This window comes from Coregonus clupeaformis, chromosome 5 (genome assembly GCF_020615455.1).
Source record: "Coregonus clupeaformis isolate EN_2021a chromosome 5, ASM2061545v1, whole genome shotgun sequence".
In the NCBI taxonomy this organism is placed as follows: Eukaryota; Metazoa; Chordata; class Actinopteri; order Salmoniformes; family Salmonidae; genus Coregonus; species Coregonus clupeaformis.
In genome coordinates, this window is record NC_059196.1 from 31,110,999 (window position 1) to 31,123,119 (window position 12,121).

Genomic DNA, 12,121 nt, shown 5'->3' on the forward strand with positions numbered 1-12,121 from the left:
TGGGAGTGGTGAACAGCAACAGTGACTATGGAAACAACGGCATGGCCACCTTCATGGAGGCAGCGAGGCATGAAGGGGTCTGTGTAGAGTACCAAGAGGCCATCTACCGCACAGACCCCCGAGAGAGGCTCCTGGAAGCGGTCAGGGTGATCCGGAGGGCCACAGCCAGGGTGGTGGTACTGTTCCTGGGCTTGGGGGACCTCATCCCCCTGCTGAATGAGCTGGCCCTGGAGGGAGACCCAGGGCTGCAGTGGGTGGGCAGTGAGTCCTGGATCACAGCCAGACTGCTGGCGGAGAACAAGGCCTACAGCTTCCTGAGCGGGGCGGTGGGCTTTGCCATCAGGAACGCCAGGCTGGATGGTCTGGAGGGCTTCCTAGACAAGGTGCACCCCTCCCAGGCACCAGACAACACCCTGCTCAGGGAGTTCTGGGAGACTGTGTTCCAGTGCTCCTTCGAGGGTGGCAGCGAGCAGGGCAGCAGCACGCTGTGTACAGGAACAGAGAGCTTAGCAGAGCTGAAGAACCAATACACTGATGTGTCAGAACTGAGAATACCCAATAAAGTTTACACAGCTGTATACGCCATCGCACACGCTCTACACAACCTACTGACAGATTTAAAGAATGACACAGACAGGGGCAACAGACCATTCTACACACCACAGCAGGTGAGCAAGCTCCAGATTTACCAAAACATAAATACCATATCATATGAATCAACCCACTCTCTCTCTCTCTCTCTCTCTCTCTCTCTCTCTCTCTCTCTCTCTCTCTCTCTCTCTCTCTCTCTCTCTCTCTCTCTCTCTCTCTCTCTCTCTCTCTCTCTCTCTCTCTCTCTCTCTCTCTCTCTCTCCATGTTGTTGAGCAGGTTCTACAGTACCTGAAGGAGGTGAAGTTTAGAGTAAAGACAGGAGAGGAGATCTGGTTTGATGCTAACGGGGATGCGGTGGCGTGCTACGACCTCGTGAACTGGCAGCAGGAGAAGGATGGTACCCTGCAGTTCCATGCCGTGGGGCTGTATGATTCCTCGATGCCCCCTGAACAGCGCTTTACCATCAACCAGGGAAAACTGGTCTGGGCAGGGGGCCAGGCAGAGGTAGGACTAAATACATGTTGACTATGTTGCAAAAGCATAACACATGCAAACCTCAAACCACTGCAAATGTAAAACATGCATTCTATAATGTATACATAACCACATAGTCTACCTCAATTGTATTGTTTTGTATTTGTCATATAACTTCACCAAGTAGTGACATTAAAACATCTCTGCACAATTATTTATATAAAATACACCAATATTCACCCGTGTTGTATTTCTCTACAGGTGCCTGTGTCAGTGTGCAGTGAGAGCTGTCCCCCAGGCACTCGTAAGGCTGTGCAGAAAGGAAAGCCTGTCTGCTGTTATGACTGTGTACCATGTGCAGAGGGAGAGATCAGTAATATCACAGGTAATATATAATGCATTTAGGGCTGCCTACAATACCTTTCAAGCTCTATCACTGCCCAACAGGCCCAATAGATATCAAAGAACACATGACACAGTGGCCTGATTCATAGAATGAATGATGATGTTCCAATCTCCCTACAGATTCTAACGGCTGCTATCGATGTGACTTGGAGTATTGGTCAAATGAGAAAAGGGACCGCTGTGTGTTGAAACCAGTTGAATTCCTCTCCTATGAAGAAATCATGGGCATAGTTCTGGTATTTTTCTCCTTATTGGGGTCCTGTGTTACTGCTCTGGTAGCTATTGTGTTTTCAATTCATAAGGACACTCCCATCGTCAGGGCCAACAACTCTGAGCTGAGCTTCCTGCTGCTCTACTCCTTGACTCTGTGTTTTCTGTGTTCTCTTACTTTCATTGGCCGGCCCTCTGAGTGGTCCTGTATGCTGCGCCATACAGCGTTTGGGATCACCTTCGTCCTCTGCATCTCTTGTGTTCTGGGGAAAACAATAGTGGTGTTGATGGCCTTCAGGGCTACACTTCCAAGCAGTAATGTCATGAAATGGTTTGGGCCTCCACAGCAGAGACTCAGTGTTCTGGCTTTCACTCTCATACAGGTCCTGATCTGTGTTCTCTGGTTAACAGTCTCCCCTCCTTTCCCCTACAAGAATATGAAGACCTATAAGGAAAAGATCATTCTAGAGTGTGATGTGGGTTCAGCTTTTGGTTTCTGGGCTGTGTTGGGGTATATAGGACTCCTGGCTCTCTTGTGCTTTGTGCTGGCTTTTCTGGCTCGAAAGCTGCCTGATAACTTCAATGAGGCCAAATTCATCACCTTCAGCATGCTCATTTTCTGTGCAGTCTGGATCACCTTTATCCCAGCTTATGTCAGCTCTCCTGGGAAGTTCACTGTAGCTGTGGAGATATTTGCCATTCTGGCCTCTAGTTTTGGTTTACTTTTCTGCATATTTGCTCCTAAATGTTTCATTATATTGCTGAGGCCAGAGCAAAACACCAAGAAACATATGATGAGGAAGACATCCAATGATATCCGATATTAAAGAAACTTCTGATGGGGAAGACATCCAATGATATACGTTATTAAAGAAACATATGATGAGGAAGACGTCCAATAATATCCGATATTAAAGAAACTTATGATGGGGAAGACATCCAATGATATACGTTATTAAAGAAACATATGATGAGGAAGACATCCAATGATATCCGATATTAAATAAACTTATGATGGGAAGACATCCAATGATATCCGATTTTAAAGAAACATGTGATGGGGAAGACATCCAATGATACACGATATTAAAGAAAGTTCTGATGGGGAAGACATCCAATGATGTACGTTATTAAAGAAACATATTTTGGGAAAGGCGTCATCCAAAGCCCTTTAGGATGAATACTGACCATTGGCCTATTCAAATTATTTCTATGATAAACACGGACACAGAAACATCATTTCAAAATCAGTCATGGGTTAACCTCTTCCCCAAGTTCAATTGACACCGAATATAGAGCCTGGAAACACTGTGCAATAAAGTGGGACTTGAAAGGGGAAGGGTTCAAATCAAGGCAAGAGAGAGAGAGCCTGCTACAGTTTCACTTTGAAAAATTCTGAAAATCTCCAATAAATAAATAAATGTTCTATCACAGCGACCGTATTACTTTTGGGAAGCCCAACTGATTCTTGAGTTTGGGCATATAAAGTTGACATGTGATCTCACTTCCTTGTTAAGCCTACATCATTTGCACTGCTCGCGCTTTGAAATTCACAATGTAGAGGGTTATGCTAGATGGTGATGGACTGAGAGATCAGCCAATGTAAATCCAGCGGGAGTTTTCCCTGCCCCTGCCATGGGGATCCATTCCAGTCTCTTTCTGAGACAATGTGAAACCAGACGGTTCAAAAGAGAAAGAGCCGGCAGGTGGACGAGATCTGTCATGGGTGCATGGACGTTCAGTAATTCCACCTTTCCTGAACACTCATCCAACAGGACCACCACTTCCTGTGCACTAATAAACAGCCCATTATGCCAAGCAGCCATATCTACAGGGGTGTGGTCCGCACAATGATGAAGCAGAACAATAAAGCAGAAAGAAAATCCCATTTTTGACACCGTCTATGTTTTAACTCACTACTCTGCCCCAGCGGCCACTGACAGCCTGGTGTGCTTCCACAGGCCCCCCCAGTGACCCCCCCAGTGACTGCTGCTGTCCAGGCCAGGTCCAGATCAGGAACCCACACACCAGCCCCTTACTGAGCCTCTGTCTCACAGGCCTGCTCTGGACAAGCATGGTCTACTATCTCATCAAAAACGACATTGACTTCTTAAACCTCACCGCATAGGCCCTGTGGGCCCACAACCCAATGTGTGTCAATACACCAATGGGCATGTGGCGTTCCTACCACTATCAATGCAAAACAAGATCTCAGTGAAATGTGTTACAACGAATAAATGTCTATATTGTACGTATTGGCTGCCCATTCTGTAATGTTACAGGCGTTGTAATAAACAAGTCAACTGTCTAATATCTCTGGATCTACAGTCTTCCTTGCATTATCACAACGCTAGTGAAAGACAGCCTAATTGTCCACAAATAAATGAAAACACTAGAATGGTAATTTTCCATGAAGAATAATTGTGTGACTTGCTTCAGCTGGCCAAATGTATTTGTATGTGGTAGTAGTAGTAGTAGTAGTAGTAGTAGTAGTAGTAGTAGTAGTAGTAACAGCTAATCATGGCTACCCGGACTATTTGCACTGCCCCCCCACCCCATACTTTTTTACGCTGCTGCTACTCTGTTAAGTATTTATGCATAGTCACTTTAACTCTACCCACATGTACATATTACCTCAACTACCTCAACTAGCCGGTGCCCCCGCACATTGACTATGCAACGGTACCCCCCTGTATATATAGCCTCCCTACTGTCACTTTATTCTATTGTATATATAGCCTCCCTACTGTCACTTTATTTTTACTTCTGCTCTTTTTTTCTCAACACTTTTTTGTTGTTGTTTTATTCTTACTTTTTTGTTTAAAATAAATGCACTGTTGGTTAAGGGCTGTAAGTAAGCATTTCACTGTAATGTCTGCACCTGTTGTATTCGGCGCATGTGACCAATAAAATTAGATTTGATTTGATTTGAGTAGTAGCAGTAGTAGTAGTAGTAGTAGTAGTAGTAGTAGTAGTAGTAGTAGTAGTAGTAGTAGTAGTAGTAGTAGCAGTAGTAGTAGTAGTAGTAGTAGCAGCAGTAATAGTAGCAGCAGTACACTCTTAGAAACAAATGTGCTATTTAGAACCGAAAAGGGTTATTTGACTGTCCCCATAGGAGAACCCTTTGTAAAATCCTTCATGGTTCCAGGTATCACCTTTTTGGATTTCCAGAGAGGGTTATTCATGGAACCCAAAAGAGTTCTACCTGGAACCAAAAAGTGGGGACAGCCAAATAACCCTTATGGAACTTTTTCTGAGAGTGTAGTAGTAGTAATAGTAGTAGTAGTAGTAGTAGTAGCAGTAGTAGTAGTAGTAGTAGTAGTAGTAGTAGTAGTAGTAGTAGTAGTAGTAGTAGTAGTAGTAGTAGTTGAATATCTAGGGTGGTCTTGTGAAGCCAATCAAATCAAATATATTTGCACTGAATACATTACAGTGAAATGCTTAGTATTTTCGTATTGATTAGGATTCTTATTAGCTTCCCAGGGTCCAAACAGGAATAGAGTAATCATAATAAAACAATAGTCTACATCAGCTTACAAACTCTTTCCCAATGATGCAGTTCAAAAATAATATAGTAAAAACACAAGAGAAATAAAGCACACAAGTATGAAGCTATATACTGTATATGGAGTACCAATACCATGTCAATGTGGAGGGGTATGAGGCAGTTGAGGTAGATATGTACATGTAGGCAGGGGTAAAGTGACTGGGCATCAGGATAGATCATGATAATAATAATAATAATAATAATAATAATAATAATAATAATAATAATAATAATAATAATAATAATTAATAAACTATTAAACAGTAGCAGCAGCGTATATGATGAGCGAATGTGTACATGTGTGAAAGTGGTGTGTGTGTGTGTGTGTGTGTGTGTGTGTGTGTGTGTGTGTGTGTGTGCGAGAATGTAAGTGTGTTTGAATTTGTGGATAGAGTGCTGTGTGCATAGAATCAGTGTGAATTAGAGTGTTTGCCATGACCAGCCTTTCAAAGCACTTCATGATTACAGATGTGAGTGCTACGGGGCGATACTCATTTAGGCTGGTTACCTTAGAGTTCTTGGGAACAGGAATAATGGTGGTCAGCATGTTGGGATTACAGACTAGGACAAGGAGAGGTTGAAAATGTTGGGATTACAGACTGGGACAAGGGGAGGTTGAAAATGTTTGGATTACAGACTGAATAAATTAGCTTAATGAAAGCAGTTGATGTGGTTACTAAAACAGCTGTATCGTTTGATTGGTAGAATATATTTCTGATCTGATTTCAGATTTGAATAGCAGAGAAGTAAATTAAGATGTCATACCTTCTAAATGTGTGTGTAACTTGTTGGGAAGGTGGTAAAAGTAGCGGATTTGTGTAAAAAGTCACATTATTGACTAACTGTCTCATTCTTAGAATTGTCTTCCCCCAGTGCTATAATTTGACATTTCTGAAAGTTCCTTGGCAGTTAATTCAATATTGGAAGATTATCTTAAAGGGATAGTTCACCCAAATTACAAAATGAGTGGTGTCCTTACCCTATAAGCAGTCTAAGGACAAGGTATGACAGCAATCCATGCTTTGGTTTAGTTTCCCTGGCACTGTTTCCACATGTTAACATTTTAGCATTTGTGGCACAAATCCCGTTCAAGTAATGGGACCAATATTTGAATTTTTCATGCATTATGTTCAAATCATATATAGGTGACTTTGTTGAGATTCATAACACATTTTAGATACTTTTGGATGATTTGGAAAAATGCTTATGTCGGTCCCATGACTTGAATGGGAATTGTGCCACGAATGCTAAAATATTAGCATGTGGAAACTAAACCAAAGCATTGATTGCTGTCACACCTTGTCCATAGACTGCTTACAGGGTAAGGAAGCCAATGTGTCATTTTGTAATTTGGGTAAACTATTCCTTTAATTAACGTAATTCATATGGTTACTAAAACATCTGCACCTCTTGATTGGTAGAAGTTATTTCTAGTTCTGAGTTCAGATTTGAATAGAATATAAACTTGCCAATATTTCATATGCTCTAATCTTTTGTCTAAATTGTTGGGAAAGTGGTCAAACGTTCAGTTGTTTTTAAAAGTTGAGAGAAAAAGTAGTTGATGTTGTTACTAAAACAATTGTATTATTTGATTGGTAATAGATATATGGATATGTCAGATTTAAATAGCAGAGAAATAGATTAAGATCTCATACTGTATCAATTGTTGTCTAAATTGTTGGGAAAGTGGTCAAAGTACCCACTGGGCACAGACATCAATTCAACGTCTATTCCACATTGATTTAATGTAATTTCATTGAAATGAAGTGGAAATAGTGTTGATTGAACCAGTGTGTGCCCAGTGGGTAGCTGATTTGTGTCAAAAGTCACAGTGTTTACAGTGAAGAATGTTGGAAGTCACAGCTTGATTTATACTTGGTCTAACGACATGTCTGTAGACAATTAGAATGTGACTGTCGGTTTCCTTTGTCGCAGACACATTAACAAAAATTCTACTTTGACCCTGTCGCAGCATCAGTTGTCATGGTTACCTGCCTGCAACAGCATCGAGACAGTGCAGAAGTTCAACAATTATTCGGTAGAATACCCTGCTTTTATTTCATCCCACTATTTTCTATTATTAGCCTGCCATTACCTTGTAAATAATGATGTTGTTGTGAGTTTATTTTCCTGTCATTTTGTGTGTTTATACTTTTTCATAACGACAATGACAAGTTTGATGTCGGCCGACAATAAAATTTTAATGATGTCACTCTCTACAGACATGTCGATAGACCAAGTATAAAGCAGCCTTAAAAAATAGAGTTTTTAACAATGGGAGCTTTGATGGAGGTCAACTGACCAAAAGCGCAGCTAGAATGAAATGTTTTTTTGCATCTGACTGGAAGTGTGCAGACTTTTTCCTGTTTCTCCAGTTTTGCCTTTAGCCTCCGACACCTTCTCTGATCAGCTCTGGGTGTGCGGTAGATTCTGCCTTTTATCAACAATGGGAGCGTTAGAAGGTTGAAGAAATCCCATTAAAGCGGATGGAGGTTTTTTAGGAGGACAAAAAGCTTAATAGTTTAAAAAGTACAAATTGTTTAAAAAAGTTATATTTAAGCACTCTATTCCAGAACAGTCTGCATGTTTTAAAGTTTGAATGGCATTTCTAGCTTAAACGTGTAAGAGGAGTAGTGTTCCAAAGTATAACAACTACACTATAAGTAAACAAGTACAAGGTTTAAAATGTGACTGCTGAATCAAGTCACATTAAATATGCCTGTAACTTTCCAGAGGGCCTGGTGGTGTGCAGGTGGAGAGGAGGACCAGAGTACCCCCAGCTGGCCAAGGGCGGAGACATCATTCTAGGAGGCATCTTTTCATTCCACAGCAGCTGGCAGAACAGAGAGCTGAACTACACACAGAGCCCACCACCTCTGCAGTGCACCAGGTAAACTATTAGCAGGGATGGGGTTGGCATAATATTGAAAATCAGGGGGAAATTCTATGGGTTAGTTTTCAATAATAATATACAGATGTCAGAAAATTAGGAATTCCTTCTTTTTTATTACAGTTTCAATAACGTATCTCTAGAACAATTTATTTTAAAATGTTATTTCCAATATTTATTGCACAACGATATTGCTCATTTTAGTCAGGGAACATAATGAACATAACACCTGCCAGGTTATGCTGTTTTCCATAGAGCAGATCAACAAAAGCACAGTCCTGCTGCCCGGTGTCTCTATGGCCATAAGATCTATGACTCGTGTGGCTCCATAGCCAGGGAGGTGAAGGTGGCCCTGGCCCTGGCTAACGGGAACCAGGATACAGCCTCAGAGGAGCCAGGCTGCTCCAGATCAGCCCAGGTTCAGGCGATCATGGGGGAGGACTCCTCCTCACCCAGCGTGGCCACTGCTACCATCCTCGGACCTTTCCATATCCCAATGGTAGGCAGTGGGAAGGGTTAGGAGTCAAGAGGGCATCAGTGCATTAAGATGTTAATTAACTCAAAACATGCTCGTTGGTAGTCATGAACAACCTTTTGACCAATGCTTTTTCCCAAAAATAACTAAGAGTATTTGGATGTGTTGTCTATTCTTACACTGTAGGTAGATAGTTGTAAGTCCTAATTGGTTGTTTATTGTGACTCCTGTATCATTTTTATCCTCAGATCAGCCGCTTTGCTACATATGGGTGTCTGAGTGACAAAGTCAAGTACCCCTCCTTCTTCAGAACCATCCCCAGTGACTACTACAAGAGCAGAGCCGTGGCCCAGCTGGTCAAGCACTTTGGCTGGACCTGGGTGGGTGCCATCCGAACCAACGACGACTATGGCAACAATGGCATGGCCATGTTCACTGAGACGCCAGAGCAGCTGGGGATCTGTCTGGAGTACTCTGTGGCCTTCTTCAGGACAGACCTGGAGGAGAAGGCCTGTCCATCGCCAAAGCCCACGTCGCAGGGCTGGGGGAGTTCATCCTGGATGTGAGGCCCTTTAACTCCTCCGGCATTGACAGCAGCCTGTTCACTAAGTTCTGGGAGGCTCTGTTTGACTGTCGCTTCAGGCAGGATGAGAGGTCAGTCAGAGAGGGGTCAGACTCAGAGTGTACAGGCAGGGATGCAGAACATCTTCACTGATCTGTCTGGGCTACAGAACATCTTCACGGATCTGTCTGGGCTGCAGAACATCTTCACTGATCTGTCTGGGCTACAGAACATCTTCACGGATCTGTCTGGGCTGCAGAACATCTTCACTGATCTGTCTGGGCTGGAGAACATCTTCACTGATCTGTCTGGGCTGGAGAACATCTTCACTGATCTGTCTGGGCTGGAGAACATCTTCACGGATCTGTCTGGGCTGCAGAACATCTTCACTGATCTCTCTGGGCTGCAGAACATCTTCACGGATCTGTCTGGGCTGTAGAACATCTTCACTGATCTGTCTGGGCTGAAGAACATCTTCACGGATCTGTCTGGGCTGCAGAACATCTTCACGGATCTGTCTGGGCTGCAGAACATCTTCACTGATCTGTCTGGGCTGTAGAACATCTTCACTGATCTGTCTGGGCTGTAGAACATCTTCACGGATCTGTCTGGGCTGTAGAACATCTTCACTGATCTGTCTGGGCTGCAGAACATCTTCACGGATCTGTCTGGGCTGTAGAACATCTTCACTGATCTGTCTGGGCTGCAGAACATCTTCACGGATCTGTCTGGGCTGTAGAACATCTTCACTGATCTGTCTGGGCTACAGAACATCTTCGCTGATCTGTCTGGGCTGCAGAACATCTTCACGGATCTGTCTGGGCTGCAGAACATCTTCACTGATCTGTCTGGGCTGCAGAACATCTTCACTGATCTGTCTGGGCTGCAGAACATCTTCACGGATCTGTCTGGGCTGCAGAACATCTTCGCTGATCTGTCTGGGCTGTAGAACATCTTCACTGATCTGTCTGGGCTACAGAACATCTTCGCTGATCTGTCTGGGCTGTAGAACATCTTCACGGATCTGTCTGGGCTGCAGAACATCTTCACGGATCTGTCTGGGCTGCAGAACATCTTCACTGATCTGTCTGGGCTACAGAACATCTTCACGGATCTGTCTGGGCTGTAGAACATCTTCACGGATCTGTCTGGGCTGCAGAACATCTTCACGGATCTGTCTGGGCTGCAGAACATCTTCACTGATCTGTCTGGGCTACAGAACATCTTCACGGATCTGTCTGGGCTGCAGAACATCTTCACTGATCTGTCTGGGCTACAGAACATCTTCACGGATCTGTCTGGGCTGCAGAACATCTTCACTGATCTGTCTGGGCTACAGAACATCTTCACTGATCTGTCTGGGCTGCAGAACATCTTCACGGATCTGTCTGGGCTGTAGAACATCTTCACGGATCTGTCTGGGCTGTAGAACATCTTCACTGATCTGTCTGGGCTGCAGAACATCTTCACTGATATGTCTGGGCTGTAGAACATCTTCACGGATCTGTCTGGGCTGCAGAACATCTTCACTGATCTGTCTCTAATGGCTATCTTTAATAATGTCTATAAAGGGGTGCTGGCTGTGGCCCATGACCTCCATAATATATGGAGATGTGGGGAAACATGTGGCAACAAGACACAGCCTGATCCACAGACGGTGAGTAGCTAAGCACACATTTTGAAATGCATGTGTATGTCACGACTTCCGCCGAGGCTGCCTCCCCTCCTTGTTCGGGCAGGTTTCGGCGTTCGTCGTCACCGGCTTACTAGCTACTGCCGATCCCATTCTCATCACTCCACTTGTCATGTCTTGTCTTGTCAGTCACACACACCTGGTACTCATTCCCCTAATTAGTATGTAAATAAGTGTTCCCTCTGTTCCCCTTGTCTTTGTGAGTGATTGCTTCATCGGTTGAGCTACTCTTCCATTTGTTATTTCCAAGGTGGAATATTTCCCGTAGTACAACGCCTGGAGAGGAGAGGACCCGATCTATCGAGACCAGCTGGTCAACCGGATCCAGCCACCTACACCCCAGCCCATGGAGGGATCCAGATATCCCGGCCACTGGCGTTTGATGGGACGGCAGCGCGATGTAAGGGATTTCTGCTCCAACTAGAGTTGTATTTCTCCAGCATCAGGCCGGCGCCACTGGAGCGGGAGAAGGTATCCGTCCTCGTTTCCTGCCTTTGTGGGAGAGTCCTGGAGTTGGCCAACGCGGTGTGGAACGAGGGAGGCGCCGCGTTGGAGGACTACAGGTAGTTTGCTCGCCTCTTTTGGGCCATTTTCGATCACCAGCCTGAGGGTCGAGAGGCAGGTGAACGACTGATCCATCTAAGGCAGGGGACGAGGACCGCACAGGACTACGCGCTGGAGTTCCGGACACTGGCAGCGGGGTCCGGGTGGAACGAGCGGGCCCTGATCGACCATTTCCGGTGCCACCTAAGGGAGGACGTCCGACGGGAGCTAGCCTGCCGTGATGCCATGCTATCGTTCTCCCAACTGGTGGACATGGCCATCCGGCTGGACAATCTGCTAGCAGCCAGAGGAAGTCCTGGTAGGGGTCTGCCCGTTCCCACTCCGGACGACTCTGACCCCGAGCAGATGGAGCTGGGGGGAGCCGCCTGTCGAGAGAGCGCAGAAGGACAGCGACAGTGCCACTCTGGTGGCACAAAGGGACAATCCACCTCACGTCGCAATCAATGTTCCTTTGGGTCTGGAGGTGGTAGGCAGGGGACTCACGCATCACCCCAGGTAACGAACACCCAAACTTGTTCAGAGCCCTTTGCGGCGCACTGTACCTTATCTATCTCCTTTCCCGATCACCTGGTAGTTTCCCAGTGTAAGGCGCTAGTTGATTCAGGCGCAGCTGGGAACTTTATGGGCATTTGCATGCCGTCAAGGCATTTCATTGGTTCCCCTATCCATTCCACTCCCCATCAGAGCACTTGATAGTCGACCATTAAGG

General features: G+C 44.8%; 1 protein-coding gene across 1 annotated transcript in view; it reads right to left on the bottom strand.

Moving 5' to 3' along the window:
- LOC121566975 (extracellular calcium-sensing receptor-like) overlaps nt 1–11,639 on the bottom strand; it is a 63,280-nt gene extending 51,641 nt beyond the window's left edge. Inside the window, exons 1-3 of the mRNA XM_045211542.1 lie at nt 11,615–11,639; nt 4,288–4,292; nt 1,777–1,944 (exon numbers count right to left, since the gene is read on the bottom strand). Coding sequence (XP_045067477.1) covers nt 1,777–1,944; nt 4,288–4,292; nt 11,615–11,639 — 198 coding nt within the window. The remainder of the gene's footprint in view (nt 1–1,776; nt 1,945–4,287; nt 4,293–11,614) is intronic.
- Between the last annotated feature and the right edge of the window lie 482 nt (nt 11,640–12,121).